The following is a 19,123-nucleotide window of genomic DNA, read 5'->3' on the forward strand; positions in this document are numbered from 1 at the left end:
CGGAGGTCATGCTGACGCACGTGTTCCGCCTTCATGGGTTCCCGCGGGACATTGTCTCTGACAGGGGGCCTCAGTTCAAGTCTTGGTTTTGGAGGGAGTTTTGCAGGCTGTTGGGAACGACGGTGAGCCTTTTGTCTGGGTACCACCCAGAATCTAACGGCCAGACGGAGAGGGTGAACCAGGAGCTGGAGTCCATCCTTCGTTGTCTGGTCTCTGACAGCCCGGCTTCGTGGTACAGGCAGTTCGTCTGGGTAGAGTACGCCCACAATTCCCTTCCCTGTCCCTATGGGTACCAACCTCCCCTGTTCCCTGCCCTGGAGTCGGAGGTTAGTGTCCCTTCAGCCCTGGTGTTGGAGCGGCGATGCAAGCGAGCTTGGCTCAAGGCCAGAAGCAGGCTTTTGCAGCAGTCTGCAGAGCGTAAAAGACTTGCAGACCGGCGCCGGGATCCCGCACCAACTTACGCGGTGGGTCAGCGTGTGTGGCTCTCCACCCGGGACCTGCCTATCCACTCGGACTTAAAGAAGCTGGCTTCAAGGTTTATTGGACCCTATCCAATAGTCAAGCTTGTTGGCCCCTCTGCAGTCCGCCTTCGCTTGCCCCGCTCACTTCGGGTCCACCCCACCTTTCACTTATCAAAGGTTAAACCTGCCAGGGTTAGCCCACTGGTTTCCTCCTCAAGAGCCCCCCCTTCCCCCCCCGTATGGTAGAGGGTGAGGAGGCTTTTTCAGTCAGGCGGCTACTGGCAGCTCGCTGGCGTGGACGGGGGTTTCAGTACCTGGTGGACTGGGAGGGGTATGGTCCTGATGAACGTGCCTGGGTACCTGCTAGGGACATTTTGGACCCAGATATGATCAGGGACTTCCACAGGCAGCATCCTGAGATGCCTTGGCCGTCTGGAGCCGGTCGTGGAGGGAGGGGGGGGGTACTGTCAGGGATTAGGCTGGGATCTCCCTTTAAGAGTGGGCGGGCCACAGGTCTGGGCGGTCGGTGCCACACCTGTACCCAGTGAAACTCAGACGTTCTGTGCTGAAACAAGTTCCTCCTTTGTAGCGACACATCGATCTTCATCCACAACTTCACGTCACGGTGCAGTTCCCCGTGAAACACCACGCCAACATGGGGCAACGGGGCAAAAGAGCCACAGGGTAAGAAGGCAACGGGACAACGGGGAAGCAAGTGACTGCAGTGTGTGAAAAGCAGGTCTGATGAGTGGAGACAAACCACACAGACGACCTACCTGTCTTCACAACATGGCCGTCTGCTGAGAGACCTTCTCATCATAGCTGGGTCTGAACACGGAACAACACAACACTAGGAACACACAACACTAGGAACACACAACACTAGGAACACATAACACCAGGAACACATAACATGAGGAACACACAACATGAGGAACACACAACACCAGGAACACACAACATGAGGAACACACAACATGAGGAACACACAACACCAGGAACACACAACATGAGGAACACACAACATGAGGAACACACAACACCAGGAACACACAACACCAGGAACACACAACACCAGGAACACACAGCATGAGGAACACACAACACCAGGAACACACAACATGAGGAACACACAACACCAGGAACACACAACATGAGGAACAACACAACACCAGGAACACACAACATGAGGAACAACACAACACCAGGAACACACAACACCAGGAACACACAACATGAGGAACAACACAACACTAGGAACACACAACACCAGGAACACACAACACCAGGAACACACAACATGAGGAACACACAACATGAGGAACACACAACACCAGGAACACACAACACAAGGAACACACAACATGAGGAACACACAACACCAGGAACACACAACACCAGGAACACACAACACCAGGAACACACAACACCAGGAACACACAGCATGAGGAACACAAAACACCAGGAACACACAACATGAGGAACACACAACACCAGGAACACACAACATGAGGAACAACACAACACCAGGAACACACAACATGAGGAACACACAACACCAGGAACACACAACATGAAGAGTTCCTCCTTGAGACCAGGAGTAACAACACCCGTTCCAACACATGGAACAACAGGAGTGACACCAGGAGTAACAAGAGGAGTGAGACCAGGAGTTACAACAGGAGCGAGACCAGGAGTGAGACCAGGAGCGAGACCAGGAGTGATACCAGGAGGAACAACAGGAGTAACAACAGGAGTGAGACCAGGAGTGAGACCAGGAGCGAGACCAGGAGTGAGACCAGGAGCGAGACCAGGAGTGATACCAGGAGGAACAACAGGAGTAACAACAGGAGTGAGACCAGGAGTTACAACAGGAGTGAGACCAGGAGGAACAACAGGAGTGAGACCAGGAGGAACAACAGGAGTGAGACCAGGAGGAACAACAGGAGTGAGACCAGGAGCGAGACCAGGAGTGAGACTAGGAGTTACAACAGGAGTAACAACAGGAGTGAGACCAGGAGTGAGACCAGTAGTGAGACCAGGACAGTGCAGGAGAAGAGAAGAGGCCGACAGCTGGTCAGAGGGAGGAAAAGACGCCAGAGCAGAGAGAAATCAAAGAGAGGACTTGTGTTTGTGAGGAGGTGCGTCAGGATGAAAGGGACTGATGTGATCAAAGAGAGGACTTGTATTTCTATGGAGGTGCGTCAGGATGAAAGCTACTGAAGTCCAGCTTGAGCAGGCTGGCTTCCTGTTCATTTGGAGTCACCTTTGGTGGGTCCTCTGCGGGAGCCCAGCGCCTGCTGCTCCTCCGACAGGTTGAGCCGCCGGACCACGTCGGCCAGCGCCGACTTCAGCAGCTGGATCTCGTCCTCCTGCATCTGGACCCGCTGCTCCAGGGAGGCGATGCGGTCGGTCACCTCCATGCTGCTCGCCGCTGACGCGCTGTCATCTGAGGAGGGCGGAGACATGGCGGACATTGAGTCACATATACACTGGCGGTCACGTCAATTGAGAAACAAGTCGAGGCGCCAAACGTAAGCGGCCAGGAGAAGTGAAGTCCTTTTGTTTAAAATCTCCCACATGCTTTCTCCACCTGACTCAGCAGGTCTCACAGAGATCAGGAGCTTCACCTTCTGTCACCATTTTAATGACACGGCTTCAAATGGACTTTTTTTCTTGCCGTTTTAAATAAGACTTAAAGGCTAAACGGTAAAGTGCCGCAAGCTATTAAATTACCTGAACGGTCGGGAGTCAACCTCTTGTCATTTCAATTCAATTCAATTTGACTTTCGCACCAAAAACAATTATTTCAAGAAACTTTTCTGGAGTAAAACCAACAATTCTTCCATGAGGCAGAGAAGGTGGAAAGGAAAAGTCTTTTAACAGGACGAAACCTGCAGAACCAGAGTCAGAGGAGGAGACCTGGTGCTGTTTGAGGTACGGGATAGAAGAACAGGACAGACGGACTGAAACCCTGGTTCAGGTAGGGGGACGGATTCTTTCCCTGCACATGATAAATGTAGTTTCAAACCTGATATATTGACAAATTCTTAAATAAGCTAAAAGTCAACTAAAACGGTGAAAACTGATTAAAAAAATTTACTCAAATCCCGAAGAGCAAACAATGACTTCATGCCTAAAAAAAGCACCAAACAGTCGTCAACACAGCTTGAATAACCCAAGTGGCTAAAACAGCTGAACACGAATAACAATATATACAATGTATTTTACACATACGATAACATTTCTTTATAAAACTGTGAATCGTAAATTTCATTCATGCAACAGAAACAACAGTTTGCAACTTTTGTTTTCTGAGTTAAACACGTGAAGCAACCAATAATGTAATAAAGGCAAATACTTAAATAACAAAATATTTAAATAATATAATAATTTGGGCCATTCTGAATGTAATAAGGCCAAAAATGCATATTATTGGCTTTAATACACTGGAAATGTATATCTCAAGTTATTACATTACTGGTTGTTTAAACATGTTTTATGGTTCCTGGTGAATTTTTTTGCTTGAGTTTTTTTGGGGGAAAAATCTGACAAAAAGCTGCAGATCTTTGAAATAAATGTGAGATAAACCAATAAAAAATATATCTTTGATGTTTTATTTCATGAGAACTTTAAAGCTGCAAACTGTTTTTCTACGTTCAGACTGCTTGACACTAAAAACCTTTTGCCTTGTTAGATTTACAGAAGTTGCTGCTTTTCTATTCAAATCTTCATTCATGACACTTGTTTTAAACCTGTGCTTTTTATCTTTAAACTGACTTAACCTGTGATCGTCACTCTGACAGGCCAAACACCCGGCTACGCACGCACGCACACACGCACACACACACACACACACACACACACACGCACGCACGCACGCACGCACGCACACACAGCCCTCCTCATCAGGACCTTGATGCCCAGTTGGTTTGATGAAATATTCATGTAAATCTCCCAGCAGACTTGTAATAACAGTGTAATAACGTTGCATTATGCATTAAAGAGCAGGCACATCTGCAGTGAGTGTTTCCTCTCAGGACGTGTGTTTGAGCTGAACTGAAACGCAGCACCGAGGAAACACCTCTTGACCTCTGCAAAGGATTTTCTGAAAGGACCACGGCGGCGGCGTCTCAGACACGTGGAACAGCTCCTGTCTGATCTGAGGGTGAGGGGCTCCGATGATGTGGTGAACTAACTGCCCACAAAGTGATGCGAGGAGTCTGAGCAAGCAAACGCTGCTCAGAGGGTTCAAGCCACCAGGGATCAGACACTCAACAAATGTTTGCGTGTGGAGGTAAGTTTGCCGTATTTGGAGAAAAAGAAGGAATTTATCCGATGGATACTAACAGGAAAACATTCTTCAGTGTCAAAGCCATTAAAGAAATAATGAATAAAGAGTCCACGCTTACTTTCCTACACTTTCCCAGCAGTTTTCACAAGAGCATAATCCTATGAGTTCCAATGAAACACTCAGTTTAATTGTCAAAACGTGCCAGAAAAGCTATTTCCCAAATCTGAATATGAGAAGGAAAATACTGTTAGTGAGGAGAATCTGCAGCCTGTCAGCTGCTTCTGGAATGTTTTATTGACAATAAACTGGAGCTTTAGGCAGATGGAACGCAGGATGCTCCTACCAGGAAATCTGAATAAATAAAGATTGGCGCACACACACACACACACACACACACACACACACACACACACACACACACACACACACACACACACACACACACACACACACACACACACACACACACACACACACACACACACACACACACACACGATTACTACTCAACTTACTTTATCTTTTATCGTAGTCTAACCTCACAGCATGTCTTTATCTAGGAAATTACAATAATCTTCCCAACAGGATCTTGTTTAATCCCCTCAGGGAACCAGAATCCCCACAGTCACAACATGTGTGCAGCAGGAAATGTATCATCCAGTGTGAATTTCTTAGACTGAACCCTCAAGTCTCAATTAGAATTTTTTGTACATAGGATAAATTACATGCACAAACAATCGGGGACAGGAAAACACTAGAGCTTCTGCGTCAGCACATGTTCACTCCTACCATGAAGTACAACCTCATCCTCATCATGCAACACTTCTACGTACGACAGCAACAACAACAACAACAAAATCCTGAGCCGTTTGTAGCTTTATATCACAGTCAAACACTTTGTAGTGAAGCTATGAAGTCTTCTTACTGTAACACTTCTTATATAAATGAAGCTTCGATTAAAACAATATCATAGAACTGCTATTTTGTGGACAATAACTTTCCAAGCTGTTTTATTTCTTAGCTTGTCTGGAAAAGCAATGATTGATGGAGGAAGTTTTTATTTCTTCTATTGTTTTTAAAATGTATATGAGGTCTTTTCAGATGGAGAAAAATGACCACCTCGTGGCCAGAAGTGGTATTACAAACCCTCCATTCAGGGATCTGGAGTTTTATCTTCCCCTCCTTCCATTCCACTACAATACCAAGCAAAAGCGCTCAGCTCACATCATCACACATCATCAGTCCATTCACTTATGTAGGTCAGCGTCTAATTTTGAAAATGGAGTTTGTGATGCCACATTGTTTCAGTAAGTTAAGGTCTGAAGGCAACAACGTTCAAATCAGCGGCAGTGAAAGTTAGTCACCAGTGATTAACGTCACATCCGTGCTGCGACAGGAGTTTCATAGAAATATTCATTCCAAAGGCTCCAGTCATCCTATTTTAGACAAAGACCCCATTTCCATGACGACATTTCACATGAAAACACATCGGTTTCGCGTGAACGACGGGAGAACACAGACATTCTAATGGACAGACGGCCAAGTAGGATTGTTATTACAGTTTTCTTTCACTAATATAAAAGGTAGCCTTTGTAGTTTTCTGTGTTTGAAGGTGATCACATTATCGATTTACTGGTTTGGCTCACTTTAGATTAAATTAACCTGAACGTGGCCAAACAACTCAAAGCAAACAAAATGATTTGCTGGCAGGTGCATCAACATGTTCATTTAAATTTGATGAAAAGCATTAGACTGCTGAAACTGGCTGATATTTTCAGTCATTTCTGAACAGTTTCACAGTACACCCCTGTAAAATAGTCAACTTTTTAATGTAAAATGAATAAAAAGTCATTTCAGATATTGTAAAAACCACACCTGCTCAATTGTATTTCTTGTTTGTTTTGTATATGTTTTTCCTCCTCTGTGTTTCTACTGACCTTATTTCTGCTTTTATCTTTCTGCTTTATGGCTGTAAAGGATCTTATGACCTTTATCTGTAAGGTGCTACATACATATTCTTTACTTACTTACCTGTCAAAACAATGTTATGCTGCCGTGATAGATAACGAAGACAATGTTCTTATTAGTGTCGACTGTAGAAACTGTTGCCATTCAACTGAAAAGTTTAAAGCAGATTTCTTATCCCAAAGTGGCTCATCCTGAGACGAGGACAGACGTGTGGCGTTCTGACAGATTGTCTTCAATTAGCCTCGTTCATGTGAGAGTTTCAACACATTCGATTGAGAGATTTGATCCAAACGTGAAACTGATTTCAGTGAAACGAGAGAAGAAGATTAATGATTGACATTGCTAGATTTCTTTCCGATCACCATAAAAGTCTTTTTCCCAAAGTGTGGAGATATTTCTGAGTTTCCCGTCGGTGTGGCGCCTGTAGGGCAGCCAGCCTGAACACATCGCTGATGACGAGGTGGAAAGTGATTTGTTGAATAGATTTTAGAGGATCAGAATACGTGACATTCTACGATAACAAGACCTCCAGCAGAGCCGACAGAGGTGTGATTGGTGTGAGATTTCTAATATTCCCACCTGCCCACCGAATGAGAATCTCATAAGGAAAGCCCTGGTGTGGAGACGGAGCGTCAGATGAATTCTGCAGGTGAATAATTGATCACGTTACTCTGACGGCAGCGAGCACAATGAGAAACATCACTTTATACACTCCCACACATTCCTACTCGTTTTGCTCCATAATGCACCAAGCCAATCTCTCCTCTTCATCTTCCTCATCTCCACACTGTCAGAAAGCTTTAATAAGGTCCTGCTCACCTGAGACGGTTTCTCTGAAGCGGTCCTTGTTCACATCGACCCGCAGTGAACATTGTGACATACAGCTGCTATTATCTGCTGAGCATCTGTGGAGGGTCTGCTGCGAACGCTGACACGATGACGGCGTGACACCATCAGTGGAACGAGTACAATGAGCGGGTGTCACGGCGGCGCCGCCCGGCTCCGTCTGCCACCAGACCGCCGCTCGCCGCCAGTGGAGCGCCTCAGAGTCACTCCAGGACCAGGAAAGGTCACGGAGGTTCTGCTCTCGTCTCCAGAGCCTGACAGTGGTGGGACCAGCAAACTACCATGCTAAACCTGCAGTGCTCTGTGGGATCAGGACACACACACACACACACACACACACACACACACACACACACACACACACACACACACACACACACATACACTCTGCCCTCACAATCATTATCAATAAGATGTCAATCTTTATTTTACACCCCATCCATCACCCCCCCCCCCCCCCCCCCCGTTCACACCTGTCAGCCATCTGCTTGAATCACCTCGTCTCCGTCAGTCTCACTCAGCTTCTCGCCCTCTTTCTCTCTCTCTTCCTGTTTCATTACCTGGTCAGTGTGTGTCTGCGCCCTGAGAGGGCTCGCCATAACACACCACGACATCTACCCCCACCTCCACCCCCACCTCCACCCAGGGCTGTTCAACATGTGGCACACGGCCCAGAACGGGCCCACAGAGGGTCCAGGTTTTTAACCCTTTACCAACTGACCAGGCTGAAACTATTTGACTGCAAACATTTAAATGATGTCTGAAATCTGACGAGCTGCCCAAACAACACCCAAAATACTAAATAAATAACATTTAGTTATTCATATTTCTTTACACTTTAAGCTCCAATTTTAGTCAAATCTTCTGGTTTTCACAACAAATGTTAAACAATGGATTTCAATAACTGATCAAAAACAGTGTTGGAAAAGGTTAAAGGCTGTGTAAAACATTTAGATGACAAATAATCCACCATTTATCAACATGAGACTTTATGTGAATGTTTGATCTGGGTGAAATATTGTGTGATACTGTGAAATATGAACATTATGTTAAGGTCAAGGAAAGTAGCAGCACTTGTTTGATCAAGATTAGAGCATATTAAACCGCAGCAGTGGGCAGCAGATGGTCCCAATGCCCAGAGATCTAATCATGTAGCAGTACAAACAAGTGACCTTATTTGCAATAGTAATAAGAACCCAAAGACGAATATGTATTTCTACACGGATAGATCATCAGGTGAATGAACTGAATGTTGTTTTGACATTTCAATTAGGTAAAGTAAAACAAAAGTGACACAACACATTGAGTGTTTAGTAAAAATAAGAGATCAGGACTACGATGGACTCCACCTCTACTTCGTTCCCCCTCATTCATCCACTTTTCACAAAGCTGATGAACTATTTGTGACATGGTGAAATGGCCACTCTGAGGTTGATGTTTTTAGATTGTGTCTGCAAGCACTGACTGAAGGTCAAATTAAAGACGCTCTAAAATAGCCCAAATGTTTGCAGCTCCACCTTCCAGCGTCACTTCCTGACTCCACTGTCATCAATAATAAAGACTGCACACACTGACCCATTTCCCCTTGTGCAGTGCCGCCAGCCTCGGGGATCAATACGCCGAAGGAGTAAAAAGACCAAAACAGCGTGAGGGAAACGCTGCAGGTCAGGAAGCAGCAGCCTCATATTATGAGCAGTGCTCATCCACCTCATGTATAAAATATCCTCCGCAGCAGCTCCGTGCTGAGCTGAGCGCTCTGCCTTTTCAGCTGACTCACTGCCTCACCAAAATACAGCAGGAAATAAAAGATGACGCCAAGTAATAGCCTGGAGAGCAGCTGTCTCAGAAACGTGCCTGAGAAATAATCCCAGGACAAACAGGAGCAGTTCATGTGTTTCCTTCACTTCAAACAATGACGCTGAATCGACTTGATGGACACAAGCTGTCCCCCTGTTTTAGTCCCGCTCTCCAGACACCACGAAGGCAGAGCAGCGACTTTTCATTTCTTATCCTGGACGCTTCAGCTTGAGCCTTCAGGAGAGCCAATTCTCTCCAGACCAGCGCGTCACACCCATTAAACAAACGAATTCCACCATGCGGCCGGCCGCGCTAATGGAAGTCTGGACTGAATCCTAATTAAAGGAGGGAGTGATCTAGAGGCCGGCAGACTTCTCTGATGAGGGCTGGTGGAAGCTATCCAGAAAAGAACCTGATGAGAAAACTGTGAGATCAGGGACGGCAAACATGTGGCTCCTGGACAAAAAGTGGTCCAGAGATGAATCCGGCCATGATGTTCAGAGGAGAAACTCTGTGGCTGGAAGCTCTGGAGGCAACACAACTCACAATCCCCATATTTTGGTGGAAATGATCTCACACTTCAAAACCCAAATAATAGACAGGAAAGGTAAACGTAGTCGCTCCATGTTGGGGGAGTGCAAACTCTGGAGGGACTTTTCACTTTGCCTCTAGTTCAGTTATGTTAGCAGGATCAGTCAAGTCAAGCTTTATAATTCATACTTGATAAGACGTACAGCCAATTAGAATAAAGGTAACAGACTACAGGTTCTCACACATTCTGCCTCATTGGGGTTATTAATTGTACAGAGGGTCAAACGCCCAATCAAATGTGTTGAGTGGAGTTTTGGGAGTGAGGAGGATAGGCAAGGTTGAGTGCTAACTAACCTCGACTCCACAAGTCAGTTATACAAAGGCTCTCGAAAATATTCATCTAAAACCGAGACTGCATTTTATGTGACACTCCACCTTTTGAATGAAGTGAAACACACAAACAATACGCAACATATCAAAAGCCCAAAGGTGACTTCTACCCCACAATCCAAAAAGCCTTATTTTGTGTTCATGAACATGAAGCTTGATGTTCAGTAACGATACACACTAAAGCCAAAGTTAACTGGATGCAGTGCAGCGCATCAAGTTAAACTTGTTTCCATCAAATCCAGACATGCTAAAAAAAACACCTTCAGATTGTACTTAATTCAGAACCTATCAGGTGTTTTAGGTTTAAAAGTATTTTACATGGGATCATTTCCACAGTCTTCTACTCTGCAGTTGTCAGTAATTCATCTTACACTGACACTGACACTCATTTTACTGGATCGGCCCATTCACTTTGAATGAGTAGTACAAGTAAGGCTGCACAATATACATATAAGCAGGAGTGTGTGTTTTCCTATATTTCCAGGCCGTCTGCAGTCTAAAACAAGAAGAATGGTTTGCTTGAACCTTGTGGCATTTAGAAAATTACAGTACGACTGAAGTCATCGATCAAAAGCAGCTGCATGAAGAATTCAAACTGAATTGATTTTGAGATCATAGAGAATAATCAGTGAGAGAATTGGACAGTACAGAATCTCAAAATGTCCCCGATGGCGTGAGCCCAGCAGCGGGTGGAGGTGTGTGAGCTGCTGCGTCTTACCGGGTTCTAAATACCAGCGGTGGATCAGAGCGAGGGAAGCCCTCACACATGAACTAAGTGGAGCTTAAAGGTATACAGGAGGATTTTCAGGAATTTTAGGAAAGAAACCGCCCTCTCCACCGTTTGAAAAAAATGCGCATGTGCAACGCTGTACCTGCTCCCGAGACGGAACGCCTACTAAAACGTGTGAGAGAGACGTGCACGAGCCCAGTTCTCCTCGTGCACGCTCTGTTTACAAGTCACAAGTCGGCATCGCTCACATAAGCTCACTTTACAAGAAGATTTGCACCAGAGGGGGTGAAACTGTGTAAAAATGTCCGAGAATAATGCGTGGGGTCGGCCACCGGCATGATGAGGACCGTGTGGAGTGAGCTGCGCGCAGGGACGAGCACGTACGACGGGCTTACGTCATATATCACCAGAATGATTGACAATTGGGAGGACCAGTTATTTTGATGATCCACCCGGAAGAAGAAAATCCTCTACTATACCTTTAAGGAGGAGACGTGGAGGAAGACGCAGGCAGAGAAGGGAAAAAGAGCTGTGTGTGGTTTCATGTGTGTGTGAAAGAGGGTGCCTGGGTCCAAGAGGGGAATAGAGAGGCCGAACGACGCCCATGAGACAGCTCGCTGTCCCGCCTTCCTCCCATCACATGCGTCCTTCCTGGGGTCAAACTCAGGTCGGCTGGGAGGCGGCGCCCCCACCTCACCCTCTCAAACAGACACATGTGATGGAAATGTACCGCGCCACAACCAAAACAGTGATTTACAGCAGGCCTGAGTGCAGGACGGGTTAATGCAGCGGGCCTCCATGTCTCCTGAGGGGCCACGAAACAATTACTGGAGGGGGAGGAGGAGAAGAGACAAGCTTCAGCATTTTGTGCTCATGCTGACGTGATGTATTCTGGAACAGCTTTTAAAATATTAGAACTATAAAATTACACTGAAACTAAATCCTGCTGGATCAATTCAAACTAAAGCGGCAGATTGTAGAAGTGGTGGACTGACAGTTCACTTCTACGGGTTTCTCAGCAATTTATCCTGCAATTTGACTGATTTTGGCCTTTTTCATTCTCTAAAGCAACGTCCAGACAAGTTTATTGATATATATATACGCACATCACAAATTCAACTTTTTTCATTACCAGCTGTCAGTTAATTACCTTCACCAATACATTTTGGGCAGGTTATGTATTTGTCTGCTTGTATTTATTCATTTTTAGGTTTGTACGTATGTATTTGACCAACTTTTCGTAAAAACTAATATCCCAAATTGCATGGAATTTTCAGGGATGCTTTGTCATTGTTCAATGACCAACCAATCAGATTTTGGGATGTTAATGGAAAACTGTTTCCAAATAAATCCACAAAAACTGCAAACAAATGTCCCATACAAAGCGGATGGGAGAGGCACCTCATCAAATCAAATCAAATCAAACTTTATTTATAGAGCACCTTTCATACAGAGAAAACATGCAACTCAAAGTGCTTCACATAAAATAAAAATTGAAAAAAATAGAAATAAAATAGAAGCATGCACACACCCACACTCGCACACACATACACACACCCACCTACACACACATACACACACATACACACACCCACCTACACACACATACACACACCCACCTACACACACCCAGAGGAGCCACAGCCTTCAGCTACGGGCCTCATGGAGGAGATCAGCATCAGTTGCCATGGAAACAATAACTGCTGATGATGGTGCTGCTACCTGACAAGCTAGTTAGTACTGATGAGGCTAACATGCTAGTGATGCCAACTCGGTTCCGCAAACAAATGTGGCGTTGGCGATTCTCACTATGGGGTCAAAGGTCACAGGCGGCTCACAGGTTGAACAGGAACAAACATCTTTACACCTACGATCAATTTAAAGACGCAATGTCATCCAAGGTCTTGTTTACTCGTCGATTTCAAGTGAAGACACCAAACCTCTGTTGCACTGCGAGGTGTGTCCCTTCACACCCCGACGGGTCTCTGAGCCACTGAAACGGCAGCTTTTTGATAAACGCCCTGTCTCCATGGAGACGGCGGAAACGCTGCTATTGTGCATGAGGAACTCGACAGTAGTGAGTTGTAGTTCTGCACATGCTGAGTAGTTGGGCAATAAGAACAATGCTTCCTCCAGAGTGCCATGACTCCCAGTCCAGATTCTCCTGCGACTTGGCAGTTCTACAGTTGACAGTCGCTGTCATAACAATCCAACCTGGTCGCCTGTCCAGGGGAAACGTACTCTTCAGCACATCTGCCATTTGAAACTGACAGTGTTGATAGAAAGTCTGCGGCTGTGTAAAAAACCAGTCTCCTCAACATGAAGATAGAGTACTACCCTCTACACCAAATGTATGAATGCAACATAAGAAAACTAAACTCTAAAGTCTTTATATCTTCTCTCAAAACACTCTGAAGCATGAAAACAATCTGACTCACAGCGTTTCCCAATCATAAAACACATTTCTTTTAGGAAGCAAGTGAAGCGGCTTTGGAAGGTGTTTTGGAAAACGTCCTCTCTTTGACACATTGCTCCACTTCTACTTTGTTCGTTGGCCTTTTCCTGGCGACACAATTGAGCGATGAGACGGAGGTGGCAGAAGTTTTAAAGCCAAACGAAAGCTCTGGAATACAAAACCACCTAAAATATAATGTTATTTATAAAAAACTCTTCAGATGTTTGTTCAGTCTGACGATGGAAATAAAGAGCAAAAGATAAACCATGGGAGGAAAGACAAAAACAAAACAAATGGGCAAAAGAAGAAAAGAAAAAAAGGCATAAAGTCATGGACCAGTGAGGCAGAATAAGTCCTTCTTAACTCCAGATCACACTGTATATATACTCCCCCCCTCCACACACACACACACACACACACACACACACACACACACACACACACACACACACACACACACACACACACACACACACACACACACACACACACACACACACACACACACACACACACACACACACACTGCTGTCAGAGGAAGTGTTAGCGGTGTGTCTGGGATTATTCTGGCTATGTGGAGCAGATCTTGCTCAATGCAGTTGATCCTTAAACTCAGGGGACTTGTCAGGATTTGTATTCTTCTCTTTCCATCTCCAAGCTTTCGCACCTCGCTGAGTGTCTGGCCTCCGTCTGCTGGAGCCGGAGGAGATGAAGGGATGAACCAGACTAAAATGAGAGTGAAAGAGGATTTTTTTTTTAATGATGTTCCTTCAGTGTTTCCACGCTGTTGTTTGGCTCACGGCTCTGTTCTCGACTGAGCTAGAAATGAACTCAGTTTAGCGACGGTCACAACCCGCCGTATTGCAAGTGTGTGCTAGCTACATGGAAAAGCAGGTAAAATGTGTGGATCTGTACGAGGTGAGTACCGCCTCCATATGGGTTTGGAGCATGCAGACACACCATAGCCCTTTTCCTGCAGGAGGAACTTTCGCTGTGTTCGGGCTACAGATTCACTTCCTGTACGGGTGACGCTCTGCCTTCTACAGCCAATGAGAGCACAATGCACTGACTCTGTGCTGCTTGAAGCTAACCCTAACCCTAACCCTAATCCTAACCCTAAACCTAATCCTAACCCTAATCCTAACCCTAATCCTAATCCTAACCCTAACCCTAATCCTAACCCTAAACCTAATCCTAATCCTAACCCTAATCATAATCCTAACCCTAACCCTAATCATAATCCTAACCCTAATCCTAATCCTAACCCTAATCCTAATCATAATCCTAACCCTAACCCTAATCCTAATCGTAACCCTAATCCTAATCATAATCCGAACCCTAATCCTAATCCTAATCCTAACCCTAATCCTAATCCTAACCCTAATCCTAATCGTAACCCTAATCCTAATCCTAACCCTAATCCTAACCCTAATCCTAATCGTAACCCTAATCCTAATCCTAATCCTAACCCTAATCCTAATCCTAACCCTAATCCTAATCCTAATCCTAACCATAACCCTAATCCTAATCCTAAACCAGCCAGTGTTGCCAGATGTGGCAGGTCTACCTCAATTGGGGAGCCAAATTCTCTTACCTGTTAACTGTTTATTTCATGCATGTGTGTCTTCTTCACTATAGTTTGAGGGTTTAACATGATTTCTACACAGGCTGACATTTGGGCTGGTTTTGATTGAAGTGTGGGGTTTTTTTTTTCATTGTTTGGGCTGGAAGCATTGAGTCATATCTGGCAACCCTGCTTGCGGCATCAGAGCCCTGAGTCTCTGTGGTGGAATGTGAGAAATGAAATCTGGAGGCGGCAGCAGCTGGGACAAACTCACGTTCATCACACTTTCATGCACTCACAACATGCGAGTGAGTAAGGCCACCATAAGTGAGCAGCACATGTAAGCACAGCCTCCGTACGACAACGTGGCAATCGCACGGAGATCTTATGTCGTAAACACGTACAACTCAATGCAACGCAACCGCTCACAGCCAGGCGTGGCGTGCAGGCCACGTACACAAGCCTTGCCTTGACGTGCTCCCTCCCTGCTCTGGCCACTCCCTCCCTACGTTTCCAGAAAAACGTGGCGGCCCGCGGCCTCCCCAAAAAACATACAGAGTAAATACATGCAGGGTGGGTTGTGACCGTCATTTTCCCAAGGTGCATCAATATAATGAAGAGGAGCGGAAGTCTGATGAGCAGACATGACATTTGCTTGTGCTTTTTCTACAACAGCAGCAGTTCTGAGTCTCCTTAAAGGTCCTAAATCCTCATCCACTGAGGAGCACAACGATATGATACTGAGCTAAAAAGAACCTCAAGTCAACATCATGAAGCAACAATGACTCATCTGGAGGAAACATTGTTCTTATTGTCCGTCTACTGAGCATGTGCAGGAGAATGATTGACCATGACTGTGCAGTAGAAGCATTTCCGCCGTCCACATGAGGACTGAGCATTAACAGAAAGTGTCGTTCTTCACGGGGTTTGCACTGAGATGGAGTCATAGCCTCTTCAAAGAGTTCCACCTCGGGAGCCTTTTTCAAAAACGTTTGTTTTCAGTGGCTCCGAGCACCACTGTCCTATAACGGGACACTCAAAACACAGCAAAAGTTTTACGTTTCCACTTGAAATCGTGGCTGTGTAAACGCAAACCTGCGTGACTCCTCGGGACAGAAATGTGCTAAATATTACGTCACCCCACATTTCAACAACAAATGATAAACAGATGGAGAAAGACGTCCTTGTATCAGCGTTGATGTTCAGGGAGGCAGCAGGCCCCAGAAGCCCCAGAAGCCCCGAGTCATGCTCCGCAGTGTCTCCAGACTTGGACACAATCCTCGCTCTCATCCGACCGGCCAGACCTTTGTCTGCATCAAACAAGGCTTTGTCCTCCAGTGACAACCAGCAGGACGGAACAGGAGGCGGGACGCTGCTCCATCCAGTGTGTGTGTGTGTGTGTGTGTGTGTGTGTGTGTGTGTGGGTGTGTGTGTGTGTGTGTAAGCGTTGTTATGGGAAACCAGATTTCCTTGGTGTGAAAAACACTGAAACAGAGACTTTGTGCCAAATCCTTCCAGCAGAGTTTCACCTCCAGTTTGACTGGATGAGAACGAACACAAAGACACTGAAGAGACAAAAATAGATTTGAGTGTGAAGAGACTGATTCTGATTCCGTCTTCTTGAGTTTTACACCCCGACACACACTTCTGCTGTTACACATTTTCAGTATGTGGAGAGACGGGGGAGAACTGAGGTGAGTACAGGGCTGAGCTGACACTTCAGGTTGAGACCAAAACAATGAGATCAATAACTAGAGTTCTAATATAGGGCTTCACTCAGCTCAACAGCTCCACAGAGCTGCTCCTCCATCATGAGAGGAGCTGGTGGAGGGGATCCTCTCATTCTGATGGTTGCCCTCGCCTTACAGTACCACACATATTGTGTTGGGAGCAGATCCAGGAGTGTTGTTCTCCATACAGCCACCACCAAACCACATGAACTGGGGAAGAATTGAGTGTAAGGATGGAGAACTTCTAACTTTGCATCCAGACCTGACTGCCCCCCCCCCCCCCCCCCCCCCTATGATGCAGGTTAAACACTGACAAACTCTGGATCACCACCGTGGTCAATATCCAAAATAATTAAGAGACCTCAGTATTCAAAGAATGGATATACATTTCAGAAGAAATGACATAAAACTAGAGAGACCATGCATCAATGCAGCAAGTCAATTTTACTTCATAAGAAATCTTGAAATATAATTTTTAAATCTAGATTTTGAAAGTAAAAGTAAGTTAATCACTTTAAAAACGAGCAAAACAAATTATGTACCGTGTCTACAACTAAGATTTAAAATCTTGGCAAGGGCCAAGTAATTTACAGCGCACATGGCCACCTCAAGCAGACCACGCCCCCTCACACAGACCACGCCCCAAACAGACCACGCCTCCTCAAGCAGGCCACGCCTCCTCACAGCAGGCACATTTCAGTGAAGTGGCATTTTAACTTTTGAGCTGCACAGCTTATATCTTGCTTAAAGGACCCATATTCTACTAAATTGACTTTTCTGGTCTTTAAACGTGGTAAAAGTGTTATTTGGGGTTCATAAACATCCCCATAGTGTCTCTGTTCTACCTGGTGGGGGAGCTCAACACCTAGATTCTATTTGATGACGTCAAAGAGCTGGAGAAGCCCCGCCTCCAGGAAGATTGACATGAGGAGAATCCAAAACAAGACACGCCTACCAATGTGCTAAGGAGCCTCTTCTCTGCTCTCTCAGTCTCTGCTGCTTCACATTAAACTGCTGTTTTTGTTGTTCCACATCTGTTTTCACCTTCATGTCCACTGGAGAAAATGTGTTTTCACCATCATGTCCACTGGAGAAAATGTGTTTTCACCTTCATGTCCACTGGAGAAAATGTGTTTTCACCTTCATGTCCACTGGAGAACATGTGTTTTCACCTTCATGTCCACTGGAGAAAATGTGTTTTCACCTTCATGTCCACTGGAGAAAATGTGTTTTCACCTTCATGTCCACTGGAGAAAATGTGTTTTCACCATCATGTCCACTGGAGAAAATGTGTTTTCACCTTCATGTCCACTGGAGAAAATGTGTTTTCACCATCATGTCCACTGGAGAAAATGCGTTTTCACCTTCATGTCCACTGGAGAAAATGTGTTTTCACCATCATGTCCACTGGAGAAAATGCGTTTTCACCTTCATGTCCACTGGAGAAAATGTGTTTTCACCATCATGTCCACTGGAGAAAATGTGTTTTCACCATCATGTCCACTGGAGAAAATGCGTTTTCACCTTCATGTCCACTGGAGAAAATGTGTTTTCACCTTCATGTCCACTGGAGAAAATGTGTTTTCACCATCATGTCCACTGGAGAAAATGCGTTTTCACCTTCATGTCCACTGGAGAAAATGTGTTTTCACCATCATGTCCACTGGAGAAAATGCGTTTTCACCTTCATGTCCACTGGAGAAAATGTGTTTTCACCATCATGTCCACTGGAGAAAATGCGTTTTCACCTTCATGTCCACTGGAGAAAATGTGTTTTCACCATCATGTCCACTGGAGAAAATGCGTTTTCACCTTCATGTCCACTGGAGAAAATGTGTTTTCACCATCATGTCCACTGGAGAAAATGCGTTTTCACCTTCATGTCCACTGGAGAAAATGTGTTTTCACCATCATGTCCACTGGAGAAAATGCGTTTTCACCTTCATGTCCACTGGAGAAAATGTGTTTTCACCATCATGTCCACTGGAGAAAATGCGTTTTCACCTTCATGTCCACTGGAGAAAATGTGTTTTCACCATCATGTCCACTGGAGAAAATGTGTTTTCACCTTCATGTCCACTGGAGAAAATGTGTTTTCACCATCATGTCCACTGGAGAAAATGCGTTTTCACCTTCATGTCCACTGGAGAAAATGTGTTTTCAGGTACAAGTATGGTTTTTGTTGTTTTTTGTTCCTTACCGCCATGTTGGTCCGGTTTTAACGAGCACCTTAAAATTACCGTTTTAAGGTGCATCACGTAACTCCGCTCAGACCCTGGACGAGTGGCACAGCCCAACCAAATTTCCTCAAGCAGCAAAAATGGCATCATCTTGTTCAGCAGGACGGCGGCGTGCCA

The 19,123-nt window shown here is 45.4% G+C and overlaps 1 protein-coding gene across 12 annotated transcripts in view; it reads right to left on the reverse strand.

Annotated features, from left to right (window-relative positions):
* eml1 (EMAP like 1) overlaps window positions 1-19,123 on the reverse strand; it is a 72,873-nt gene that overhangs the window by 24,036 nt on the left and 29,714 nt on the right. For 11 of the 12 annotated variants that reach the window (XM_080512846.1, XM_080512845.1, XM_080512847.1 and 8 more), the window contains one exon: window positions 2,728-2,910. In XM_080512846.1, the coding sequence (XP_080368972.1) occupies window positions 2,728-2,910 (183 nt within the window). Of the gene's footprint in view, window positions 1-2,727; window positions 2,911-7,542; window positions 7,603-19,123 lie in introns of those variants that run through there. The other variant, XM_080512843.1, reaches the window with a different exon arrangement.

The sequence above is a fragment of the Blennius ocellaris genome (genome assembly GCF_963422515.1).
Source record: "Blennius ocellaris genome assembly, chromosome: 17".
Classification (NCBI taxonomy): Eukaryota; Metazoa; Chordata; class Actinopteri; order Blenniiformes; family Blenniidae; genus Blennius; species Blennius ocellaris.